Source organism: Clinocottus analis, unplaced genomic scaffold, assembly GCF_023055335.1.
Source record: "Clinocottus analis isolate CAN_PGR_092001 unplaced genomic scaffold, fCliAna1.0.p SCAF_3, whole genome shotgun sequence".
NCBI lineage: Eukaryota > Metazoa > Chordata > Actinopteri > Perciformes > Cottidae > Clinocottus > Clinocottus analis.
In genome coordinates, this window is record NW_027176042.1 from 13,336,513 (window position 1) to 13,363,636 (window position 27,124).

Consider the following 27,124-nt stretch of genomic DNA (forward strand, 5'->3'; position numbering starts at 1 on the left):
AAGTATTATACTTGATACAGTTCATCAGAATCTTCTTTTTAGAAAGTTAGAAATGTGGATTGAGCTCTTTGACAGTTCTAGACTGGTTTAGGTCTCGCTACTTTTCTTATGGTGTACCCCAAGGTTCATTCCTGGGGCCCCATTCTACATACTGCCATTTGGTTATATTATCTTCTATGCAGACAACACACAACTCTATATTTGAGAACAGGGTTGTTGCATCATTGAACACAATTCTTTTTAAATCGTGACTTGAAATAGTTTTGAAAAGCAAACAATTATTATCACGTTCATAGAGGGTTACAATCAGAAAACACTTTTCTATGTTGTTGCAAAACATGTATTTTATTGTTTAATTTGGATAACAACAGTTTATCTCTGTCTCAACTGATGATCTCACTTCTGTTGACAGTCTTGTTAATTGCATTTTGGAAATTAATGAATAGAAGGGGTAAAAATGCTCTTCTGTTAAAACCATACAAGTCAAAATTTGAAAAGAAAATTTCAAGCTCATCTTTTAAAACTTACTTATCATTTGAAACTTTAGCCGTAGATTGCTATACCTGCATTAATCATTATTTATTTACTTATTCAATAGCATCTTTAGGTATTGAAAGTACTATAAGTTTTATTATGATTATTTAGATTAATTGAAGAAATATCTCTTGGTAGATTGATGTTCATCCTTTCAGTTTTTGACCCTTAAGATCTGAAGCCAAGCAGCATTGAAACTGTTCTCGAGCATCATGGTGGCAGAATGCTATACTAATATAATGCTTTTTGTAAATGTGTAGATTACGGTTCCTATACAGATGAACCTGAATTTGAAGATACTTACGACTAGTTTTCCTTTGATATAAATAAATGCAGAGGTCTAGGACGTAGTGTATATGTATACAAACCTGTATTGTTTCTCAGGAGGAGCTGGAGTCCATGGCTTTCGGCGACATCCTGGAGCTGCGGGCTGTGCTTGACGCTGGAGTGTTTAACTCCCTGCTCACTGTGTCGGTCCGGCCCGGCGATAAACACACCACTGTCTTCATGTTCCAGTGTGAGGATATCAGGGTGAGGACAAACCCATGTAAATCTATCTTATTCCTGACTGTTAAATGAAATTAATAAGTGAGTAAATGTATGTTTTTATTGCTGTTGTTCACAGGCTGACTATGTTCAGAGGGATCTCTTAGGAGCATTGTCACGCAGAAGACAGGATTCAAACATCAGGTAAAAACTTAAAGTCAGTGAGAACAAATACCTGATACTTGATTCATTAATTCATTGTATTCCCTAAAATGCCTCTCACACCTTTGGAAGCAGCAATGCAGGCATAATAGCAGAACATCAGGAAATGAAAAACCTTCATAATGCTGAAAAATCTGATGAACCTAAAGAGCAGAAGCCTGCAGTTGAAGCAGGGCCCCAATGGATGGCTCCTGACTATGGTGAGTCAGTTTAGAAGTTATATTACTGTTGATATGATTATAAACAATTTAGTAATACATACCTTCCTTTTCTTGTGTTCATATAGAGGAGGATAACGTCTCTGAGCCTGAACTGGTTGCACCTCACGAGGCGGAAGAGGAGGAGGAGGAAGAGGAGGAGGCCTCGGCTCCCAGAGAGGAGATGCCGTCACCACAGCACTCAACCAACGAAGAAGAACGTCAATCTACCCCACGCCCGTACACAGAACTGGACAGGAATGTAGTGAGTGTATAATGTGTGACAGAGTTGGCAATAAGTCATTTTTTTCACATATTGAGTAACATTTACAAGAAGAGGAATGTATAAATTATGTTATTTTTCTTTCTTTCCTTACAGGATATCTTAAATCATCTTTTAAGTGACATAGAAATCTTCATGGGAAAAGTAGCTGCAATAGTGGCTAAAAATGCAAAGAAAAAGAAGAAAAAGAAAAAAGGAAAAGGTAATTTAATACAGAAATTGAATGACGATATAAAGGTAGACTGAATCTAAATGATAGTTTAATCAGGAAAGACTTCCTTCAAATTTAACAATAATTTATCAAAGATTGAATGGTGCAAAGTCTCTGGCAATTGGACTCCATTTTAAAGTAGGATACTAAAGTAGTGATGCTTAGATCAGATAAGGCATAATCCCCCTGGTGTCTCGACACTGTGGTGATGAAGAGAGTTGCTGCAATCCGATGATGAATGAGGAGACAGCAGAGCAGAGAACATTTTCATAGTTTGACAGCAACAATGTGTTTGCAGACTGTGGAGAACCAGATTGGTTCATTTAAAGTAAACAAAGAGAGAGACAGAGATATCGATTATAAATGTGCCTGACTGAACTTCCGGTTATGCTTCATTAGATAGTTTGTAAAGAAATATTCTGTATCAGTTGTGAGACTTCATCATGTGTTTACTTTGAATCTTCAGTCATGGACGGTATGCCCGCTGCAGCAGAATTCAAAGTGTGTCTCCATAAGATCAAATGTGGTTTCAACCTTGTGGTATGTGTCCTAAATCACGTTCATAGACGGTCATCAGTCTGTGTTATTCCCGCTCACTCTGTAGTGGACAGTTTGTGTAACAGTAAAATGTTTCCCTCGACAGAGCGAGCTCAACGGAACGATTAATAATCCCAGCGCTCCTGATTTTGTTCACACCTTATTCTCCACATTAGGATTCGTAAGTGACTACATCTCTTAAAATTGAACTTGAACACAATGACATTTTTAGAATTTATAATCACTGTTAAAACGATTTTAAATTACACCTAAAACCTGGTTCTTTTGTCTTCCTCGTTAAAAAAATATGTATAATTAGCTCAGCCTTTCACATGTAATATCTCCACCCGTCTTGTCACTTCATTTATATATTTTGTCTTTACATTAAATACATTTTCTGTGATATGTATTTTTGTGAGATTGATCAATCTAAACAATGTATTTGCTTAATTGTGGGAGATGTAATTCAGTGTGCAGACACCCTCAAGGTGCACCTGGCCTAAGTACATGACTACTGCACAACAGGGTGAGCTATGCTTTTCCTCTGCAGGTGGCATCTCACTGTGCAGAGGACCTGCCTCAGACCATCGTGGCACCGCTGCTGACGCCTCAGTGTATCCGTCTCCTGAGTGAAGAAGCCTCCATGGAGGAGGACCAGCTGTGGCAGTCTCTGGGAGACGCCTGGAACATCCCCAGGTGAGACACCGTGTTGGACCGAAACGTAAACTACATCTCACTTCATACCTGCAGTAGGGGAAACTTAGTACAAGCACTGTACTTACAAACAGTTTAGAAGTATTGTGTTTCCATTTCGTGCTGCTTTAGATTTCTGAGGAAAATCTACTTTTGACTGAACTGCATTCATTTGAAGATTTAAAAAAAATAAACAACTTACTACTTTGTACCTGTAATACTTTTGACATTGTTGCATTGGTACTTTTACTTAAGTAAAGTATTTGAATACTTCTTCAACCAGTGGACTACTGCTGATACACTCACATTTCAGTTGGCTTTCGTAAAATATATCGGACTGCTGTGCAGAAGGATAATAATCAGTTATGATGTTGACAATATTACCAGCACCAAATGGCCAGAGGATGATGAGGACATCCCAACATACACTCTGGAGTTCTCCGATGGCTGGCAGCCGCCTGAGGCGACCGCAGCACCTGAACCCAGGGAACCTGTGAAAGAGCAGCAGCATCAACAACCGGCACCCAGCCAGGTAAACCTTCACATCAAACATCCAGCGCTGATAGACCGCTAGTTTGGAGCGAAGAGGAAGAAATATGAAAAGCATAACAAGACCATGATCTTTTTCTGTGCAGACTTCCACCAAGTTGACATCATCGGCTTTGCCCCCACAAAAGACCCGGTACGCACAAACACGTAAACAACTCAATATCATGTGAATGTTTTATTTTTTTTTTACGCCTTTTGTGTTTTTCAGCTCAGGTGAGTTAACACTGCGTAGCATACAAGTTACGCATGACTTCATCTCAAGAAACCAGAGAGAGCTCACCGTCAGAAAAGGCGAAATAGTCGATGTGAGTTAGTGTCATAAAGTAACTGTTCTTTCTATTCTATTGTAGAGGCTTTGCTTAGTAAAGAGAGAACATCGTACACATGTTTCTAGTCTTTTCTTTGTCCGTCCACAGCTGCTGGACATGTCGAAGCAGTGGTGGAAAGTGAGGAACAGCAGAGGGGAGGAGGGCTATGTACCCAATAATGTCCTGGAGGCTCATGACCAGCAACCTATCGAGGACACTTACACAGAACAGGTAACTTTGAACTCGATATTAAAGGAAGTCTCAAGAAATTAGAACGTCACTGAGGGATTCTGGGAATGAGATTGAAGGAAAACAGCAACTTTACTACCAGAAAACAGTCTTCTCAAACACTGGTGGAAATGCAATTATGTTTAAGTAACTCTTTCCCTTCAGTGAATTAGCACTTGCGTGTGTGTGATGTGTCACAGGGAATTTGACCTTTTTTTTTAATTTACCCGAGTCATTTTAAGTGTAAATATTACCAGACAAAATGAATGACAAAATGTAAAATATGACAAAATAAATATGCCTGGTATCTTAATTTCATATCATTAATATTGTCGATGTATATAATAATGTACATGTACATCATATGTGTATATGTTTAGTATATTTATACATATGTAATATATCCATACATTTCAGTAAAATGACATTGCAACATCATTATTACATTTTCTCAGCAAACTGAAGGTGCTCCTGTCCTCACAAAGAAGTCCAAGCCTGCACAAGTGAAAGCCTGGCTGGAGGACAAGGGCTTCAGTAAAATGTAAGTCATTACAATTTATTTTAAATCAACCTTTACAATAAAGATAGATCATTAATTCATTTAATTTTATAAATAAAACTTACTCAAATCTGTAATGTGCTGTCTCTCACAAAAAGTACATTCAACTAAACGTAAACAAGTTCTAACTGGAAATAAATGCATCACTAAAGGTTGAGTCTGTGACCGCTTTACAAATTAAAATAGTTTGATCAATCATTTTAAGAACAATATGTTTTCTGTTTCTCTTCACTGCTTTGGTTGACTGGTGGATTTGAACAGAAAGCCTGTTTTACAACCTGGAGCTGTGGGGTTTGGGTGGCGGTGGGCTTAGTGAACACTATTAAGTTACCTTTTGGGAAACGTAGGATCCAGTGTTTTGGGAGCCTTATTAGAGACAAAAATGGATGATATGGTGACCTCTTCTGCTTAAATTCTTTCATATGTATATACCATTTTATGGTGCAATCCTAAATATTTAGCTGTTTAGTTTTTTTCTAATTAACTTCAGTGGAAACTTAAATTGTCTGCACTCAACCCGTTCACATTGGTGAAGTGATACAGTTTCTCTCCTGTAGGAATGAACCCCAAAATTGATGAGCAACAGACCGATATGACTTGTCTCTTGCAGCACTGTTCGCTGTCTGGGCGGGCTGAGCGGCTCTATGCTGCTGGGGATGACCAGAGAGGAGCTGAAGACCGTGTGTCCAGAGGAAGGAGGGCGAGTCTTCTTCCAGTTACAAGCGATCAAGTCTGCCATGGCTGTAAGTGACTGTCACAGTGCCGGTTCATTTGTCTCAACTCTACTCTGGCGTAAACACACAAAAAACCTCTGACTGCTTTGTGTTTCAACACCGTAGGTTGCCATTTAAACGAGACCAACGGGAGAACATCAGAGGAGGATAAGAAATCATCACGGTCTGAAACAAGTCACCAATTGTACCAAATACTGTGAGATTTCAGATGATATTAAGCGATAAAAAGTGAGGTTAAGTTTACAACTTTTTGGCATAATATATTATCCTCCGAAACCTTGTATAAAATAATATAAATGTAATTTCGAAATGTATATTAGTTGAGTTGTCTGATGTCATTCAGAAATGTCCTGAAATCAGGTTATTAGATCAAGTGTTAAAGTGCATTAGCAATACAATGATAACAGTGTATAGGAAGACAACAACGTTTTAGTGAATAAACATGCTTTATTTAATTGTTCAGATATTACAAATGAACCTTATCAGACGTATCTGCTAAACACTGGCAATCCATTCCAGGCAATAATATATGGCTATAGATTAATGGACATAAAATTAGGAAAAAGTAAAAGTGACGAGATTGTGTAAAAACAAAGATACTTTATGAGATGTGTTGATTTATAGACTTTTGGACTGAATAAACAATTTGAAAACATCAATACATGGAATTATGATGACTCTTTTTCATAGTTTTCTCAAAATGTATAGACAAAACAATCAAAATAATGAATTATTGAAAAATTAGGGCTTAGTCTTAGTTGATTAGTCGACTAATCAGTTGTTTTGGTCTTGACTAACATTTCTTGAGTTGATTAGCCAATGTTCTATGCGTTTTATGTTAAAGACAGATCAGAGCACATCTCTGGTAAACAACAGATTCTAAGTGGTGCTCATCTACGATTCTTTGTGGAGAAACTCAGTTTTACAGATCTGTTGATCTGGTGTGGTGTGCTGTTACTAAGACCAGCACCGAGCAACAACGTGACAACTATCAGAGATTAATATTGGTGGTATACTACACTGGGTTGTGAGTGCAGACACGTGGCTCTGTGGTGAATGTGAAAGACAACATGAAACCATGAAGGAGACGTAAATACAGAATAAAGATGAATGGATGGAAAAGGTTTAAGTCAGGTTGTAATTGTCTCTCAGTGATAAAGCATGGTCATCAAACACTTATTCCCATAATTACCTCACAAAATGTTAAAATAAACCGTTAAAGTAGTCAAAAATATGGCTGCTAAACATTCAAACTAAAGAAGAAGCTGCAGTACATGAACATAATAAACCTTTGTGCTTCCGTCTCAGCACTGATGCTACTGGACAAGTCAGTAGATCAATGCCCAATCAGACAAAGCCAACTCTGTTGACGTGAGATAAAAATTAGGGATAGTTTGTGTGTGTGTGTGTGTGTGTAGGTGGCTGTTGGAATGACTATCTATCATGGTATCTATTGGTATCTATCATGTACCTGTTAAACAACAATAAATCACGAACTGAGAACGATCAGGAATAAAAATCAAAATGTGGAGAAGAACAGCGCGAGTAAAATAACAACAGACAGGACAGACATTCAAACATTGTGCCTGATTTTCAAAAATGATGCTAATTCATAATAATCAATGGCAACAAAACTAAGTGTTAAACCTTGTGACCAATATAATGTGAATATAACATTTCTTATCTCTAGATCCCCCTTAAAAAAATACACTTTATACATGAAATCCAACAAACACGCACATCTCACCATGTTCAGCGCATAACTCGGGGGTAACCCTCGAACACACAGCTGCTGTATTCTTGCTGAACAAATGCAGGCTCTCATCTTTCATCCTTATCATCTATACAGCAAAACACGTATGTATATTAGAGCTGGCTATTCAACTAACAAGGCTGACGTTTTCTAACTCAACAGTAGCATCTAGGTTTGAGAAGAACGCTCTCAGTTTGATGGGAAGTTGGACCGTGTCCTGCGGCAGGTAGAGTGGTGATAACATGAAGATGGGGGTGCTGTTCGTTACTAAATGTGATCTCAGCTTTGATCAGATTTGGGGCAGGTTTAAATCAGCAAAATGCTACAAGAGCCATGCACCGTTCTGAACCATGTCCCAGCATGGTTTGCTCCTTTCTGCATGGTGAATTATGCTGAATTTAAATCTGTTTAACTGTAAACAGACGTCTGACTCAAAAAGCTGCTCGGCAGTCCTGAATGAGTTTAGATGTTTTAACATTATAGCTCGCTGTAAACAACTGATTCCCTCCTGCCATCCATCACTCATGCAGGCATGCACAACAACAAAAACCATTAGCAGACAATTACAAACAAGTCAATCTTCCATGTCAAACAAAGGCCAAGGTAAAAAGCTATTTTACACCGAGCATGCGTCTAGGTGGTTTCAGTTCCATCGGTGCGGCTATTACAACAGCATAGAGGCCTACTGTACATGACTGAGGAAAACATATGGAATACAGGGGATGAAGACCAAAACTGGCCCTTTTTAGCCCAAAGCTAAAAATGAAAAGGCACTGTGAAGTCTTGGCTTGGTGCAAATGTACAGTGCAATACATGCAAAGAGGGAAACGCTCCATGACTTTCGAGTTTGCCGTAAGGAATGAGTGAAACCAGAAACCAAAGGATGAAACTAAGATGACTTTCAACATTCAGTGGATTCATTTGTAGCTAAAGACGACTGTTAGCTTTATGGAATGTCTGCAGTCGACCACGAGGAAGTCTGCTTCTCGTTCGGACTCAAAGGAGTTTCTCCCTTAATTTGTCACTTTCTGAGCTCATTAAAATCACGGACGAACGATTCTTTGGGTGCATTTGGAAAATAAAAGATTTGAAACCAAGCACAATGCATGGCTGATATCCAGAACTGCAGCATTCAGACAGAAGCTACATTATCTTCTCTCTGATTTAGTTATCGTACATCTCCAAGCTTTAAGTTACCGGGATGTAGCTGAAACCTGTCAAAGTTTGTGTTGTTTGTGTTGTGCATCCAACCATCACCTGTATTATTTCAGTGAAACAACAGCTGTAGTCCTTTATTATAACGTTGTATAGTAAAGATGATTGATGCACTAGGTTCAGTTAAGCAGCATGCCTTTATAGTAGAAGATAAGAAACGTTCAGAACAGTGAAGAAAGTTAAAAATGTGGTCGTCAGTGTTTCTGTAGTACACCAATACTACAGAGATACTACATGCTATGTAATGCGTCAGGTGAAATATAACATGTCGCTCACTGGGATCATCTGATGGCTTTTGGAAGGACAGGATGGAGAGTAATGGACTAAAAAATAAAAACAACATGGCTTTATAGCGTCTCTGGCAAGTGCTTCTCTGCTTTTCATTCACAAGAATCACTGGTGGTGGTCAACTCTGCTAACCTTCCATGAGCTAAATGAGACTGAACATGCCACAGAGAGCAGCAGAAACAGGTTATACAAATGATCTGGGGACAACACTGACTATGCATGTTGGACTTTAACAATATGGGGCTATAGTCCTTAACTGAAACCTAAAAATGATTCAAACACAAGAAACTAATGAACGTAGAAGCTGTAGTGCTCTGGCAGCTCTGTATACAGGACTTTTTAGGAGCTGTGTAGCTGTGTGTGTGGCATACTTCTATAGGGATGGTTGGTGGTGAATTACCCTCACACCACGTCTCTCCAGCGTCATGCTGAGTGGACCACAGAGTTGAGGATTCACAGGACAAGTCCTGGTTATTGCGACTTCAGCGTTGTCCCGGGAGAGGGCCCATGGACAGAGACTCCTCCTCATTGATGGTGTCTAGCTCTTCAGTTTGCACAGCTTGAGTGATGAGCTGCAGCTCCTCAGAGAGTGTCTCACTGCGGTACGCCACGCGAATATCAGGGACGTTGGTACGGCGGATGTCGTTGCTCAGAGGACCCTCCTGAGAATAAGTGGGGCCCAGCCAGTAGCTTTTGGCCTGGAATTAAGATAATATACATGAGGTGCAAGCTCAGTTACTTGTGTAACACAGAAAGAAAGACAAGCTAACTCTAACAGGCTGATAACTCTTCATTTTTGATTCAAAATGTCCTCTACTACGTACTAACAGATCTGAGGGGTGTTTATATGAAGGCTACAGCCGAAAAAGTAAAAAAAAGTACCTCCGATCATCTTTTCCAAAGCACTTTTGACCTCAATGAAAAACGTCATGAGGTCAAGGAAAGATGTTAAGGAGAATTCATAAGGATTTAGGAAAAGACAAGTCAGCACCACAATTGTCTTTTCATAAATCCTTCTGAATTCTCCTTAACATCTTCAGAGAATCCCACTCCACTTTCACTATGTTATGTATTCATGGTGCGACCAGGACGTTACTGACGTGGGGCTGGCATGAGGATGATGATGATATCGTGGATGGACTACAAAAAGCACATCTTACACTTCAGCCAGTGATTTCTCATAACATTTTTAATGCAGGTTATATAAAGAGCTCCTTCAGTGGCAGGCTGCTTGACCTGCAGTGTGCAAAGGAAACTTACTGCAGGTCCTTCCTTGCTGCTACCGCCACACTTTACAAGCAACACTGGTTCTGAAACTGCCAAAACTATTAAACTGTTCAATAACTGTATTTCCTTTGGGCATCATGTGAATTCAATCATTCAGTTTTATTTCAGCGTTTTACAGTTTAATTATTGATTATAGACCTATCATGTCCTCTTTAACTGATGTTTGTTGTTATTGCACTAATAACCACTCTGCTGCTGCAACACTGCAAAGGTCCCCGCTGTGGAAACTATTATGTAATCTTAAACATAGACACCCAGAGGGGAAATATTACTTCATTACCAAGGTTGGAATTTAAATCACAAAAGGAATATGTAGGCTACCAGTCACAAAGGTTTACATGATAAATATTGAGTTAATTGTTTGAGTTATGGAAAAAGGTGTATATGTGGGTATTTCTCCATACTTCTTTACAGACATGTAATATTTGTTTATTCATATTGTTAATCATAATTTCGTTATTGACAATTAGCTATATTTAATGGTCGTTTTATGTGTTTTTCTTGTTTTTTTTTAACGTTTTTCAAAATTAAAAAATACGAATAGACTGCAGTCCTAATCCTCTTCTTGGCAAGACCTGCCCCATGCAGCATTGAAGCTATATCATTTGCCAGGAGTGGAGAGGAACACCACATTTAACAAAAAAAGTAATTGATGCATGACAGTGTAACCAAAAACTGAACATTATACACTTCATTAAAGGAAGCGTTAATGGCAGAGTTGTTGTATTGAGTTGCATTAGATCGTAATAAAGTGAGTGTATGCCAACTGTTTTAAATACACAAAATGAGAAGAGTTACCAACTAGATTACCTTGTGTGAAAACCCACTCATGAGGACACTGTTTCTTGCCAGCTCACACATGTCACAGGAACTCAGTTTCCACACCTGGGTAGCGATGCTGTACTCCTCCATCAGAGGCTCCTGCATCCAGAAAAACACATAGAGCCTCATCACTTCTGACCATCGTTTTGCATTGTCTACCTTAAATGTAGGTCATGTGTAGACTCAGACAAATGTCCTTCATGCTGGCCTTGGTAAAGTGGAACTGAAGAGGATCATCAGTGGACAGAGAGATCACGAGGCCTCTGGACAGGTACTCTGGCAGCGGGTTGCGATGGTAACTGAGAAACAGGCTGTTGTTACTCAGTGGAGACATGGCGATGCCAATTTGAGCCAGGTAGTAAAGATATTGTAGCACCGGTGCCTGATGGAAAAGATAAGATAATCCTTTATTAGTCCCGCAGTGGGGAAATTGCAGGATTACAGCAGCAGATGGGTAAAGTGCCCACAAAAGACACATAGTAAAATAAATAACAAGTTACATAAAGAAACAGTAAAACATGAATAAAAACATTAAAGAGAACACAGAACACGGGAGAAAAAATGAATCTTAAATACATATATATATATATATGCTAGGCCGAGCGGTACCCAATAGTTTGTATATTTCTTTGTGCTTCGAAAATAATATTGCAGTCACATCCAATAGTTAAAAAACATTGCCGTAGACTTTAATTAAGCTGATACCATCGGGTTTGCAAAAAGAGAAGCTTGAACAAAGATGAAATCTTTAAGCAAACTTTCTAAATCAGTTTTAGAATACAGCCAGCATTAATACGAACAATGTTTTTTCAATACAGTAAAAACAAAAATTTTCATAGCAGTCTTTTAGAAGTAATTCAAGATGGCTGCTCCTGACCTTTCTGAGCAGCAGCCCGTGGGAGATGTTCTCTGACAACATGAAACCTGAGACCAAGTGGTGGATCGGTCCTGCCTCCCCACAATGAGGTCGCAGCACAAACATGTGAAAGCCTCTCTGCCTGTGTCAGTCAAATATATTTACAAAAACAACATTAAAACTTTCATTTTAACTTCTGGATGTGTGGTTTCAGAAGGATTATAGGGTATTATAAATGAGTCCAGCTGGGCCATACCTTCGCAGGTGGTTGAGCACAGTCATGTTGGCATAGGTGTAGTAGAGGTAGTAGGCGTAAGGTGGGTTTGCTTCTTCTGTCCAGTTGTCTGGCAGCGGACTGTCAAGGTTGAAGATGTGATGCTCAGGTTTAGACTCATCATCCACGCTATCAAAGCCCACCACCTGTGGACACACATACAACAAACAGGATATAAACAAACAGGAGCTTCGTCAGGATAGCTTGTTGCAGATTTCTGGTGAAGTGATACTCACATGCTCCAGGAAGAGATGCAGCTCGGGATGACTGCGCGGGTCGATCGTGACTTCAAACAGAGGCATGAAGATATTCTCCAACATCTCCTGGAAATTAGCTAGTTGCTTCTTCGTTTTGTAAACATCACTGGAGTGATTGAACAATGATATCAGATGGTTATTGTTTTTTATTTGTAAAGACTAATACATTTCAACTATAGTTTTAATAGTCGAGGCTAGAAGACATAATCAATGTCTACACTAGTTGAGGAGCATCTACTTAGTCTCTCATACAAGAAAATAACTTCAGAATTTAGACCATTTATTTCCTTTTGGTTCGTGCTCTCCTTACAACCATATTTCTGACCACCATGTTTTAACCCTTGAAAAAAGTATGGCTTCAAGGTAAAGCAAAGTGCAGGGAGTACTTACAAAAGACGGGGCACCTGGACAAGCCAGCGCACATTGTCAGAGTACACGCGATGTTTGACGGCCCACTGAGCCAGTTTATCCCATTCGTCCCTGGAGCGACCGTAGATGGACAGGCGTAGCTCAGAGTTCTGGTACTTACTCTCCTCCAGGTCGAACATCACCTCCTGGACAAATAGTGACAGGAGATATCAATGCATCAGTTTATGTTTGTATTGAGAACATATTTGGATGACGTATGCAATATGTTGTATATATGAATTACTAAACACCTTGACAATGTGTGCAAAGTATTTTCCTTCAATGCAGTTGTCAGTCTTAATGAAGATCTCTCTCAGGATGGATTCTCCGATGGGGTTGTATTTGGCGTTAAACTTGTCAAACCGATGGAACGTGTTACGGTCCTGAAAAGTGAAACAAAGCCTGTTAAATATATTTATATCTATATCAAACGTATTACACAGTATTCATTTGTACACAATCTCTGAAAACATATTTAGCACAACTTTAGCTGGACACAGCTGCTCCCATTTATATGTGTCTTACTTTATTAAATGACACAGGACCATGATCACAGAGTACGGAGCACAAACAGAAAATACAATAATGTCTCACCGCATGCATGTCCAGAGTGTCTACACTCAGATCAAAGGCCGTCAGGTTCATGCTCTCAAACACATCCTTGAGTGTCTGGCCATGGCCACGCTCAATGTGAACAATCTCCTCTGGGTATTTCTTCATGGATCTCTTGATGAATCGCAGCAAGTGCTTCTGATTCATGCAGGATGATGCATGAATGTGTGTGTCCACCTGTAGTTAGGTCAGAGCAGAATAGAGAGGAAGATATGACTTTGGATCTCAGCCGTAGGTTTAGTCCTCTAGTTGAAGTCCAGTCAACTAACAACAGTCGCTGGATGATATCAAAAAAGTAGCGATAGATTGACTTTGGAGGGCTCTTGCCTTTCGTATGTTGTAGAAGTCTCTGTGTGGAACTTTCTTCTGAGCTGCCAGCTCCTTCATCTCATTCAGGAGGATGTGCATCTGGAATTTAGAGCTCAGGTACTGCAGGCGGCGGTAGCAAAAAGACTTCCTGTTAACACCATGTCGAGGAAACAGGAATATTTCATTTAAAATAAACACACCATTTTAACAATGACACTTGTATAATGATGGTTTCAAAGAAACACTCACACTGGGCCGTTGATAATGAGGGCCATCATAACATTCATGTCCCCAATATACTCCGTCAGGTCAGGATAGGGCAGGTCCAGTTCTGTGCTTCTGAAAAGGAGAACAGTATAAAAGTGATACAAACAGACAACCTTAGTTTTCTCACTAACTTGTTGTCTTGTGCAAAAAACATACTTGTCCATGGTGGTTTTCTTGGTGTAGACATGGATGACTCCACCCACCATCTTGCAACCATATCCTGTGTCTGGCGGCATATTCTTGGGGTTTTTGTCATAAGGGTGTGTCTTTGAGACAGGTGGGTGAACGGGGGCATCTGGGGAAAAGGAAATTGATTAATTAATTATTTTATACTGTATATCCAGGTCGAAAAAAATGTATATGTAATTCATATAAACAATCGAATGGGAACTGCTCGGATAAATGAGAATTTGTATTACATAGTGGTCCTGAATGACGACTGTGTTTACCTTGAAGAATCACAATTACATTAGAATTTGGCAAACTGATTAAAAAACAGCTGTGGAGATTGTTTGTTGTTTGTTCATTGTTTTGTCCACATGTTCAAGGTATTAAGGGGAGATTAGCAAAATCTTTACTTTATTTCTGGCATATGCACATATACCGTATTTACCCATTTCTGAGTTGACTGCTAGGCTCATCTTAAAGACTGTGAAGCTTTTTTAAATTTTAAAGCCCGGCAGTCAAATTTAAGATTTTTTTCTCTACTACTGTATAGCAGTAGAGATATGATCCATCTCAATATGCTGATAATCTGTCATTGGTTCTGAAGAAAAGTACTTTCGACATCCTTAAAAAACAGATACAATGGTCATCTCTGTGAAATTCAATAAAACACTTTGATTCAGAACAAGGCAAAGGAATGCATTGCCTCCACCATGTGGCACTGTACTTTCTGATATACACTTATAGTCATGGCTATTTCTAACTGTAATAGAATATGTTTGGTGTGTGCATGAAATACCAGCATCTACAGGGGTCTCCGCTATATCGTCATAGTGTGTCAGATCCAGAGGCTTTATCCCGAGGTCCTGCAAGGCATGAGCTGTGGTCTTACAAAAGGATTGCATGGATCGCTTTATGTACTTCTCCCGTATGAATAATGCCTTCACCACACACTTTGCAGCATCTACCAGGTCAGTGAATGGCACCTGGGAATATATCAATACAGGGTTATGAAAATGAGATTACCTTACACGAGTTAAGTTTAATTGCTAATAAATCCATATAAAAATCACTTGAAAAAAGCTCCTTACCCCACACTTCTCCTCTCCAGATATTGATACCCGCTGGTATTCTCTCTCTATTGGCAGTGCCCTTTCCTTAAAGCCATCATCAACAATGTCGTAACTATTCTCATTCAATAACCTTGAAGGACACAGATGGTAAGAAGGAGAGTTTAAAACAAGAGAAAGATAGGCAAAGGCAGATATAGAGCAGCAGAATAATGTAAGAATGTGAATAGAAGCAGAAAAGTAAATCACGGAGAAAATAATTTTTACACCCCAAAAAATGAAATGTCCTTGTTTACATACACGTTCGGACGATTATTTTATATTTTAGAGAAACATTATAAATTGTGATTGATATGGCAGCTTTGCACACAATAAGGTTGACCGTTTGTATTTTGTAGATTATTTCAGACACTGGCGACTGAATGCAGAGTCAGTCCACAGGTGGTTTCAGTGGTTTCGTTCTTGGGGTCTTGATCAATGTCTTATATCATAATTATGGACCCATTGCATTCCTGCAGACTTTGCATGCTTCAAAATAAAGTGTATACCCTTTTCCATCTGCATGTATCAAACACTGATTTATATTTGAAGTCTATTAAATTTGCAACAAGAGTTCCCTAATCAAGTTCTTGGGCTAGAAATTAGTAAAAAAAAAAAGAAAAAAAAGAGCGCATCCAAAATCAACTTTAAATCTCATTACAGGTCTGACAACATATAAGTGTTAGATGGGGTATTTCAGTGTGTTAATCTTAATGCATTTCTCTAAAGATATTTTGCCATGGGGCGCATGGGGCGCATTGACCTGGGTGCACCATGCAATGTGTTTAAAAAAACGAGAAAAAAATAAATAATAATAAATTAAGAATTAGGTACACAGAAAGGGAATGAATACTTTTCAAATCTATTGTACACATAGGGTAATAGCAAGTATGATGTCAATGTACCTATATTATAAACTTCAATAATCAACCTTAATTCCTTAACATTTCGCTTGTACATCTAGTAACCAGCAGGGGAGAGGCGGGGGGGATGTGATCCATCTCAATAGGCTGATAATCTGTCACTGGTTGTGAAGAAAAGTACTTTCAACAAACAATTGCTAAATACTTTTAGACTAGACAGTGCTATGTTAATAGTAATTATAAATAATGAAAAATTCAGGCAAGAAGCTGCTATGCACATTCCTACACAAATCATACATTACATACTGACACAGATCTCACTTACTCTAAGTCTGCATCACTGTCGATTTTCATGAAGTCCTGTTTGGCACGGAGCAAAATCTCTGGCTCAAGCCTTGGGGTGAATTGCAGCGGCGTAGAATAGGGTAGGCAAGGCAGGGGCAGATGGGCATTACAGGTAGTGAGAAGAAATTAAGCACACAAAGGCAGAGAGACCAGATATATGCACACACATTTAAACAAGCACTATCTCACACACGTATACATTTACATAGATACATACACATACAAAGCACAAGATATTACAATGATCAAACAAAAATTGGTAAACTGGCTTTCAGGGTGGCCTGTCAGAGAACCGCCAAGACGATTGATCGGCTTATTGATGCTGACAGCTTCAGCCTCGGCAACTGAGACAGAACCCACCTTTGCATAAAAGCTTTGCACAGAAGAAGATTGAAAACCAGAACAGGTTCAATGTGCTGGCTTGCCTTGTTAGCCGAGAGCTGAGGTTAGTTAGCCCAGAGATTGGCATGTTGGACGCTGACAAGCATGTGTGCGTAGGTGAAAGTAAGACTGTATGTAAAAGGAGAGGGTGGGGGTTCTGTATAACGAAGACGATGATAATGTTCAGAGTTTATATTATTTGACTGGCTTTGTGCGTGCAGTGTGTTTGCATTTCCTCACTTAATGTCCTGGCTGATTTGCCTCTCTAGGCGGTGCCGTCGCTCTTCCAGCTGTTCGATGGGGCTGTCCTCCGGGAACTCATAAGGTGCAGTTCGCATCTCACTCTCTGTCATGCTGCGCGTGAACAACTCCTTCGTGCAAACATAAGTTATATGGTGTCATAAAACAGAATAACTTCCATGCACATGTGGACTTACGGAGGACTCTGGGGCTCACACAACCCTAGGCTATATTTACCTTTAAATAAAGCCAGAAATGGCCAAGACAGATAATGAACTGGTATGATTGAAAATAATAAAACTTCGATGAACATGAAACATTTCGAATGTGTTTTGCAATGTTCTTAATTTTACAGGAATGTGGTTTTAATTACACAAGGGGGCATTTGGTCAACAAACAAAACAAAATATGTCTTTGTTAAACTGGTAAGATACTTGAAGCTGAAAGCATAGTCCAGACAGAAGCCAGCTGGTAAAGTACAGTTATTAGATTGAACATATTTTGTATTATTATTTTGGAGTCAAAGCCAACATGTGTTTACATAACTGGCAAATTCCACATTCAAACAAATACAAGTAACAGCAAACTCAACTATCTGAATGGCTGGAAAGCTGGTGCATGGATGCTAATAGTGCTGCCAGTTAATATTGCTGAGCTCTACCTAAAAACTCAAATGTCATCAGTGTGGCTTTGAATTCTTACCTCAGCAATCTCTTTATATTTCTCCTCCATTGATGTTCGCAGGTCGATTGGATTGTATGGGAGAGAAACAGGTGTCCCTGGAAGTGATCTCTGGGGCTTGAGGGGTTTCACAGATGCACCACACAGGTCTGTAAGCAGACAAAGAGTTTGTCATTTGTAAAAAACAATAATTAAAAAATCCAAAAAGTAATTTCAGCAGTAATCCAAGAACATTTCTCTGTAATCACAGCAAATTTTCTTAGCTATGTAAAATGTCAGCAAAGAAAAACATACTTTTATATTGTCTACTGAATACACCTTTTGGCCAGAGATAGCTACATGGTTTAATTTTCTGAATCTGGAAACACGCAATGCAATTTAAACAATCCATCTTGAACTTATCCTTTTAGTGTTGCGTCTGAAAGATCATATTTACCAACATGGTCCCTTTTCCGCAAAGTAAAATAGCAACTTGCTTAGATGATTAGAGTCAGAGTCAGAAATGTACTTTCGGCCTGTACTTTACCATGTAAATGTTTAGTGTTGGAAAAGCTTTGACCAAAAAGGATTTTCAAGACCCCTCTCAAATCACAGACACATATAACTAGGACTCTTCATAGAGTTCAATTACTCATAGCGTACAGCAAACCGCATCCAACATCATGGGGGTCAGATTCACATGGATCCTCTGGGTGCTTTGGCGGCTCATAGCTAATTTAGCAATTTAGCAATAGACATTTGGCTATGATGCCAATATCTATGCAGAACTTCTCTGTCACTTCAATCACTGACGTCTTCCACCAGTTACTACAAAAGTTGCTGAAACATATAAGGGATCTCACGAGACACGACCAAATACAGCCTCACAATAGTTTTCAGGATTGAGCAATCTTTGGCCAAGAGAACTTCCTTTGTTTCCTTCCTTCAGCTACGTGGACACATTAGCCAATTTGTAACCACACTGAAGACGTCAAACACAAAGACAGCTGCGAACAGTGAGCCAGAGGTTAGATGAATGCAAATAGTGCATAGCCAGGATTGAAGCTCTGGTAACAGCGGCTGTGTCTGCAGGAAAATCCTTGTGCTATGGCCAAGAACAGAAGCCAGCTTAAGGGTGTACGGCTGTACCTATAGATACTGTCTCACTTAAATCACACGTAGGTATGCACACATACTTATAAAGAATGACCTTACACACTGACGTGGATACAAACTCCTGTGAATGACACAGGGCGGCATTCCCTACATTAGACCTGCTGGAAACAGATGCCAACTCCACCCATAAATCAAAGGCAAGAGAGGAAAACTACAAAAAGACCAAATACCTTTGTCTCCAAAGGCTTAGGGACAATGAGGGACATCACATGTACTGAATTCGGTGTATTTCTAAAATAAAAGCAATTCATTTCACTTTAAGAGAACCAGAATTTAAAGAGAACCATTTTTATGTGCACACACAGTAACTCACTTACTCATAATAAGTCTGTGAATTTATGAGTGGTGCGTTCTCTCCTCTATAATTGGTGCCTGGCCTATGACAATTAGCAGTTGCCATCTGCTGTCTGCCTCCAAGGCCGTGAAGTCAAGAATGGACCGGCCGAGTACCTTTCAACAGTACACTATAGTAGCATGACAGTAAAACAATGTGGCAGATACAAATATTTACAGGATGTGATTCACAGCTTTGATACGATCTGCTGAAAACCATATGCTCAAGAACATTAAAAGAGTGTTTGAACATACATTATTACAGCCCAACCAATACTGTATTTTTTAGATAGATATGGAAGTTTGGAAAAAAAACACTTTTGAAAAGGATGCCACAGTATGTCTTGCGTAGACCATTTTATTGTTTCAAAGTAAACTTTAGCAACACTTTTTTAAATGAACTATATTATATCTTTGTCATATTTGTACTGAAATTGCTTTCTTGCTTCCAATATAATGACCAACATAAGCCATAAACCTCTGTAAATATATCTGCAATAATTTAATATCAGCTTGGCCAATGTATTAGATTACATGCACAGTGCACAGACGTGTGTGGATATTTTCACATATACAAACAGATAACTTCAAGTATAGAGACAAACACACAAACAGAGCAATTCCTATTATAGTATCCATGTAATCCCCCAGCCTGTCCACCACAAATAACCACAGCACCCCTAACTTTATTTATCCTAGTGACATTATGGTAGTATAGGTCTAAGGTCTAAAGATAGAGCATGTTGTATGCTGTGCAGTTTGTAAAGCCCCTTGTGATAAATGATCTTGATTCATTGCGATTTGTGAAATTGGGCTATATATATATACATACAAGTGACTTGTGACTGGTAGTAGGGAGGACACATCGACAAGTAAACATAAAGACAAACATAAAAACAACAACGGAGGCACAATCATGGATATTTAACTTCAAGAAACGCGTATTTGTCATAAAGGCTTGAAAAAATTGAAATAGTAACTAGACAGGTCAATGAAAAGGGTACTGTTCATTTTTCTATACAGTATTATGTAACAAAAAATGAATTTAAGACAGTCAATAAAGATGAATGTCTGTAATGTTTGGGCCATGGTGGACTCCAACAATAATAAACAGTTAGGCTGTTGACTGTGGACTTGAGACAAACTCAAACTGTACACCTCATTTGAGAGTGTGTGGATCAACATAGGAAAAAACACCACCGTTTTCTGTTTTTGGTAGTATTTCTTTTAAGCCTTGACCTAAGCACTGTGTTTGTTTTTTCCAAACCATCGTGCAGATCCAGATTGCATGTGAATGCATTTTGGCACACAGGCTGGCCAACAAACCCAGGCTCCAGCCTCACCTCTAACGCGCTGTTTACTTTGTGAGTGTGTCTCTTCTATTTTAGAATGAAATGTGTCAGCCAATCCATCCATAATTTCTTAGACAAGTGAGTAATATTGACAAAGCTCTCCATCTCAGCTTTCTCTCACATCCCTGGGACCTGAGTCTGCACACCGCCCACATGCGCTACCCACTTGTTCTTTTAAACCTTTCCAGGGAGACAGACATTTAGAATCTGTGGAGCTGCCTCTGCTCAATAAGGATCAATAAAATCTTTCCAACGTGTCTCATCCTTCCAATCATGCAGGACGAAAGTAGCAGCGGACTAGTTTTGGCAGTAGTAAACCAAAACATTGTACAGTTATATCCCATGACCAGATCATTCCGACTAGAAAGCAATGGATCTCTATGTACGGCGTATAAGGTAACGCATATCTCGCAAGTGTGAATAACTTCACACTTGGTGGGTGAACTGCTGGTGACCCAAGGACACGCAGTGCCAAAGTTGATTCAATCTGGACATACAACAATATTAATAAACTTGGAATGAACAAATGATAGCAAGCACGCGCTTCGAATGTCCACGCTCATGAACGGGTAGTGCACAAGCCTGAAACAATTTGACAACTTTTAGTTTTTGTAATATGACCGAAAAAGATTTTCACAATATTAAAGCTTCACGATGAACAATAAATCACAGAGAATTAATGAGATTTGTCAGTCACTGTAGAGATGACAGATGAATTTCAACTCATCAAGCACATGGAGCAACAGCGAACATGCTGCCGCAGTCCTCGCGCTATTCTTTGCCCCAACATGACTTTACAGCCAATGACAAGTTATATATGTCTCAAAGAAATAATGAGAAATATACTTTTATTTTACATGTACATCTTGCCTGTAACCTAAGGATGCCAGCCTGCAGTTCCCTTATGTCATTGTGGTCGGGCAGTGAGTTTCAGTCTGTTATACAATAGAGAATTGACTGTTCTCCTTTTAACCCAGATAAACAACAACCAGAGGGCTGGACCTCTGCTGGCTTCATGCTTAAGTGACAAGAGGTCGACTCTCAAACAAAATGTTACATTATTTTGCATAAAATGTTTAGCAGGTGTACTTTTATCTAGAAATAAAGTGGACTATAGCAGCAGAGAGAAATTAACTATTGTGCTAAGCAAACAATGCCTCTTCATTCTTGTTTACATATTTTTCAATCAAGCACAATGTCACCAGTGGCCAAGTTGGCAAAATTATGGTAATTATGGTCCTGATCTTTAATGCTTCAACTAAGGTAAGGTGAGAAGAATGGCAATGTCATTTAAATCATTGTCACAATATTCACAGCTATATATTATGAGATGGCAAATTAGTTCAAAGTCACAGAAAAACAAATCTAGCCGATGTTTAAATTGTTTTCCACTTTTACCCATTTTATGACACCAGACTTCACACGTCTCAAAAACATACTTATTAATGACAATTTGCTGAACAACATTAGCGTTGACAATAGAAAGTTAAAGAACAATAATGTAAATATAATGTCATTACAATACAATTCTGCTGCAAATTAATTACGAAATAATATATAAATCTTCTCATTGTTACACAGCTGACCTTATGTTTTTTACCCGTAATTGTGAACTCCAACACAATCAGCTTGTTTCTACCATTATTAAACCATTGAGAACAATTATTAAATAATTAATAAAGGCAGTCTACTTATATTTGTAGTGATACTGAATACTAATGCAAAGACGAGGGAGCCTGTTATCTGTTACAACAGTAAAAGTACAGTCAGGGATGTCACGCAGCAGCAATGCATGATGGGCATCTTAGAATAAGAGAATCTGCCTTATTGTCCTGCAGTAATGGGTTTTAGTTTACTTTTTAGTCTAATTGTGGCTCCAAAGTTTAGAAAGAGATTTCACTTTAATCCCTGAGAGGAAGAGTTGATGATGACACCACTTCAGATGTTCAGATGTTTCTTAGCAACCACAGATGAGAGTAAACCTTTTTTTTTAAGTAGTAGGGATCTGTACAAGAGGTCCAACATTGCTGATGAAATTTGCCAGCTAAAAATATTACCTGCAAATTCACTATAAACAGTTGGGGAACTATTTCATTTTTTTGCTTCTGGAGAGTCAACTATAAATTTACATGCATGCAGAAAAAAAAGATAATTCTCAGTGCAGTGGTGAGAGACATCAACCTTTACTGCTACTCCGCAGCTATAACATAAACCGCCTCAAAGAGGAGTCAGATCTGACTCGTTATTGCCACACACGCCAACACACAGAACAGATGTCAGCTGCTCTCATAACAAACACTGTGCTAATAAACATCAGGAAGGTCAAAAAACATGTTCAGGTAGAGTATTAAAAACTGAGCCACCCACAATTTACAGTATCTGTCTGTTCACACAAACTGCCTGAAGAGTGAACAGTTTTGATGAAGCTGCAGCTCTGAATGAGATACTTCTTTTCTTCCAGCATCATTGGCACCTCATCAGCAACTGAAACTGCTGCAAACACCTGATTTATTGCACACTCTTATTGTGCCATATGCTGTATGTTTCACTTGTGTCTGATTCCAGTAATTAATCCACTGGGCAAATTACTGCATCATACAGAACCGTAGCAAACACCAGCAGGGACTAGATGCCCCAAATGTTGACTCACTGCAACAGCCACACTCTGCAATAAACCAAGGCACACATCAAGCTTCCCAAATATTGGCGTCACAGCAAGCAAACAACCCAAAAGATGTGTGACGTAGTTCTCTTTCTTTCTTTAAGACATTTTCCACCTCATTTCTTTATTTCCTCCCACTGTTTTTTTACATGCTGTCAGCTTATTCCAATACACAGCAACTGTTTACTGACACCTCATCTGTCACTACGCGCTTGCTTGTGCAGTATTTATGGCGTGATAAGCGCCATGCCTCACACAGAACTGCAGTAACTTCTAGCAAGACAGTATTTTCATTAACATGAGTTACAGTATATGATACTGGCCATCATTGAGTACATAGGTTACAGTACCTCTATCTCCCTGTCTTGTCTTGTTCTCACAGTCTCGGTTACGGTCGCAGTGGCCTTGTCTGAGCTCTTGCGGGATGCTGGGACATGTAACTAGGCCTGGGACGACCGATGCACCCTCCCCCCGCTGGCACAGTGGAGCAGGGAGAATGACAGCAAAGAGAGAGAAGAGAGAGACAGCATATGCTCTCTCCTAAACAGAAGATGCTCTTACACCAGGATCAGACAAGCCCCCCCTCTTTTTCTCTTCGCTCTTCTGTTTAACAGTCGCCACCTCCAGTGTGCTGGCGAGGCATTTTTTTCCCCCTCTTTCCTCTGATTCTCTCGCTCTGCCTCTGCCTCTCAGCTGCTTCCTGGATTACACCGGTTTTCAGTGCATGAACAGCACAGCCTTCAAGCTCCCGGATTTAAATACTGAGTTGGAACATACCACGTGGCAGAAAAGGGGTGGGACTGGAGTGAACCACTTTAGGCACTAAAATGGAGGAGACCATGCATCCCTGGCCACTTCCACTTCTTCACTACCTCCCACTTCCTATTCATCATGCACTATTCAATCTTCCTAAGGGCAAAACTTTAGATCATGTTATGAATAACAGTACTTAAAAACAAGTCTAACATGTCCAATAAAAGGCATGTTTAGTTAGACATAGATTCAAACATCACTTTATTTGCATTCTAACCATTTACCAACACTGTAGCACTGTAATGTAATATTTGACTTTTTTTCTTTTGATGTTTTTTCTTAAGAAGTTGTTCTTGCTTATTAATATGATCTGTTCTATGGTTGTGACTATTTTACTGTCATTATGTTCAGATATGTTTTATTCTGCTTGCTGTTGTTTAGTCTGTGCGGATGCAAACATGCATCGAGTTAAATTCCCCATGTAGCCAAATAAACAGAATTTGACGGGACTTGTTATAATTTTAAATCATTTGAGTGTGATTATAAGATGTTTAAACTCAACGTCTTCAGTGTAATTACTTGTGTTTGTGAGGTCAATATTAGTATGATTGAGCATAGGTATGGAAATATAAGATTGTGTGTACATGCTAGCGAGCTTATTAACATGCTGCATGCTGTACTACTTTCTGCACCGATCACATGATGCATGTTTCCTTTCCCTATCACATGACTGCTGTCTGCACAGCATGAGGAAGGTTGCTGTATTTCACAGTGTGTTAGAAATCTGCTCAGCTTCTATTTTTATGTTAAATTAAGATCATCAAGGAATTCTCCAAATGAAGGTCAAACAAATATAGGCACACAGACTCACAAAGAGACACATCTGCATGAAAGAGCCACAAACAACATCAGCTACGGAACTTTGAACAGATCCTAAACGTATGCAATAACATCACATACAAAGGATCCAGCTGGAAAGTAAATCAAGTCAACAATGTAGAGTACACAAGACTCACAGGAAACTACAATGACAATGTTGCTCCACTTCTCTGACTTATGAGTGAGAGTTTGTTTTTAATCTTCCTTCCCAACTCAATAGAATCCAGTTTGACAGGCACGTATCTGTGCCTGCGAGTGTCTTAAATTTCATCCTCCTCATAACTCCTTATATCACATAGATACGAACCACAATCAACACCTGACCATCACACACAGTGTGAAAGAAAAGAATAGAAAAGAAAAGAAATTGACCTATATGGTGTAGCTGTTTACATGACAGACCTAAATGTGGTGTTACGTAATGTTTCTACATTCTTCCTGCAGTGTACTAAGTGGGCAGGCCATGAAGCAACACCATCACTAACTGCACTCCAAACATTATCGAATTCGGCTAGAAAAGTGAAAGTGGTGTGCGGCCCCGGCATTGTCAGCTTCACAGACACACATCGTCACCTTTTCAGTCATCTTAAATGTGAATAACATTAGTGAATGGACCTATTATGCTGATCTGTATTTGTCACATCTAAGTGATGAAATACAAAAGATGAATTTAATTTGTGCAAAATAGTTGGTTTAAGTAATCGTACATTTCATAAAAACACAGAAATCATCATGAATAAATAAGAATTTTGTAAGCCAAGAGGGACATTGCTCATGACTTGCTTGAAGCAAAGAGATGTGTCCTCATTCCTGAATACCTGTGGTGGTGGTAGTGGTGGTGGTGGTGTATATTTTTGAGAGTGCAAAGCTTAAAAATAGTTTTGAGATCCTGGCTAATTAACTAACCTAGAACAGTTACTCTAAAAGAATTTTTGCTTTTTTTTTTGGGACACAACATTGCCAGTATTAAATAAACATAATTGATTAATGATAAATGACTTGTTTGTCTTTATCGAAGTGTAAACATAAACCTCACACTCCTAACATATTACATTATATGGTATAGTTCTTGTTCGGACTTCTCATGCAACTTATTTCTGTGAACTTGCACTAGCTTAAGGGAATTTTTTATTGTTGTATATCTGTTTTGAGTTTACAGATTGAAACATCCTCCCTCCCTTAGGATGAATGATTATAAGGAGTACCGGTATGTGTTTTGCCATTGATAACATTACTTGCATACAGCACTAAAGTCAGAGCAAGCTGAAAAGTTTGCTGTTAAAAGCTAGACAACGTACAAGTCCCCTTTCTTTCTTCAAACCACATTTCTTGTAAACAGCCTGTGGTTTGGTGTCATTTTTAGCCCCAGCTTGAGCTTTCCTGCTATTACCTCGGTTGTTTCCACACATCTTGTTCCCACTAATCAACGGACCAAGGGGAGTAGCTCTGCATCGTTCCCGTTCTCCCAGATGAGAGAAAACCTGGCAATATTGTTAAGGTCCCTGTCAAGCAAACCTAATCTCACCCTGCATGAAAATTCTCATGTGAAGAAAACAAGACAAACATTCAAACAAAATACTCATGGCCTCTTATCATTCAGACTGATGCTGTGTATCTTTCTTTCTAAGTCCATCATGAATGTTCTCAAAACAATAAATGATTCCTGTAGCCCATCACACAGCAAAGTAACAAAAACAATGACCATATACTTCTACATGCGTACACGTAAACAGCCACTGCACACACAAACAGTCACACACTCCAAAAAGAAACAGATACACACATTGACATTCTCCCTCCCATCAGTGTAATCATCTAGAGTCAAGTCCAGTCACCAAACCTCTTGCCACATATCTCAGTGCAGCTCTCTCACCATATCTGAATATAGCAAAGAGGAACACTGTCACTTGTCACTGTCAACATGTAGCACACTCTACTTAGCTTTGCTTGAACATTGAGGGGTTAATATCCTGTTCCTGTGATCAAAGGTGAGTCAGGGATCCAAGCCAAGGTAATAAAAAGAGTGTTGCACTACAGAGCTGGCTCAGTGAGGAGGCTTCTGATAACACAAGACCAGTTTCTACATACATAAAGATACAGACTCTCATGTGCATGCACACAATTTATGACTGATATCTCTTCTTTAGTTTTTACATTTCTTTTTCTTGTTTGTTTCTGTGATGACAGAATGTTATAAATATAATATAGTCTACAGAAAGTCTGTATTATTGATTAATCGCTCTGGATATAGAAAGTTAAAGCAAAGGTGAAATCTTGTTTTGTCTGGCCAACAGTCTAAGAAATTACATTTACATAT

At 39.0% G+C, this 27,124-nt stretch overlaps 2 protein-coding genes across 4 annotated transcripts in view; one reads left to right on the forward strand and one right to left on the reverse strand.

Annotated features, from left to right (window-relative positions):
* eps8l3a (EPS8 signaling adaptor L3a) overlaps window positions 1-7,242 on the forward strand; it is an 8,108-nt gene extending 866 nt beyond the window's left edge. Inside the window, exons 5-19 of the mRNA XM_068593706.1 lie at window positions 919-1,065; window positions 1,160-1,224; window positions 1,315-1,442; window positions 1,529-1,704; window positions 1,819-1,924; window positions 2,400-2,473; window positions 2,577-2,651; window positions 3,021-3,166; window positions 3,551-3,719; window positions 3,799-3,845; window positions 3,921-4,017; window positions 4,129-4,251; window positions 4,704-4,789; window positions 5,418-5,554; window positions 7,232-7,242. Coding sequence (XP_068449807.1) covers window positions 919-1,065; window positions 1,160-1,224; window positions 1,315-1,442; window positions 1,529-1,704; window positions 1,819-1,924; window positions 2,400-2,473; window positions 2,577-2,651; window positions 3,021-3,166; window positions 3,551-3,719; window positions 3,799-3,845; window positions 3,921-4,017; window positions 4,129-4,251; window positions 4,704-4,789; window positions 5,418-5,554; window positions 7,232-7,242 — 1,587 coding nt within the window. The remainder of the gene's footprint in view (window positions 1-918; window positions 1,066-1,159; window positions 1,225-1,314; window positions 1,443-1,528; window positions 1,705-1,818; window positions 1,925-2,399; window positions 2,474-2,576; window positions 2,652-3,020; window positions 3,167-3,550; window positions 3,720-3,798; window positions 3,846-3,920; window positions 4,018-4,128; window positions 4,252-4,703; window positions 4,790-5,417; window positions 5,555-7,231) is intronic.
* Window positions 5,969-27,124, reverse strand: part of ampd2a (adenosine monophosphate deaminase 2a) — a 29,069-nt gene continuing 7,913 nt past the window's right edge. For 2 of the 3 annotated variants that reach the window (XM_068593460.1, XM_068593459.1), the window contains 17 exons: window positions 17,695-17,822; window positions 16,993-17,123; window positions 16,352-16,420; window positions 15,146-15,257; window positions 14,854-15,040; window positions 14,046-14,184; window positions 13,872-13,961; window positions 13,641-13,770; window positions 13,296-13,490; window positions 12,953-13,084; window positions 12,684-12,847; window positions 12,273-12,399; window positions 12,019-12,182; window positions 11,784-11,904; window positions 11,115-11,288; window positions 10,895-11,005; window positions 5,969-9,495 (listed from right to left, as the gene is read on the reverse strand). In XM_068593460.1, coding sequence (XP_068449561.1) covers window positions 9,280-9,495; window positions 10,895-11,005; window positions 11,115-11,288; window positions 11,784-11,904; window positions 12,019-12,182; window positions 12,273-12,399; window positions 12,684-12,847; window positions 12,953-13,084; window positions 13,296-13,490; window positions 13,641-13,770; window positions 13,872-13,961; window positions 14,046-14,184; window positions 14,854-15,040; window positions 15,146-15,257; window positions 16,352-16,420; window positions 16,993-17,123; window positions 17,695-17,822 — 2,390 coding nt within the window. In that variant the 3' untranslated portion in view covers window positions 5,969-9,279. Of the gene's footprint in view, window positions 9,496-10,894; window positions 11,006-11,114; window positions 11,289-11,783; window positions 11,905-12,018; window positions 12,183-12,272; window positions 12,400-12,683; window positions 12,848-12,952; window positions 13,085-13,295; window positions 13,491-13,640; window positions 13,771-13,871; window positions 13,962-14,045; window positions 14,185-14,853; window positions 15,041-15,145; window positions 15,258-16,351; window positions 16,421-16,992; window positions 17,124-17,694; window positions 17,823-23,525; window positions 23,652-27,124 lie in introns of those variants that run through there. The other variant, XM_068593461.1, reaches the window with a different exon arrangement.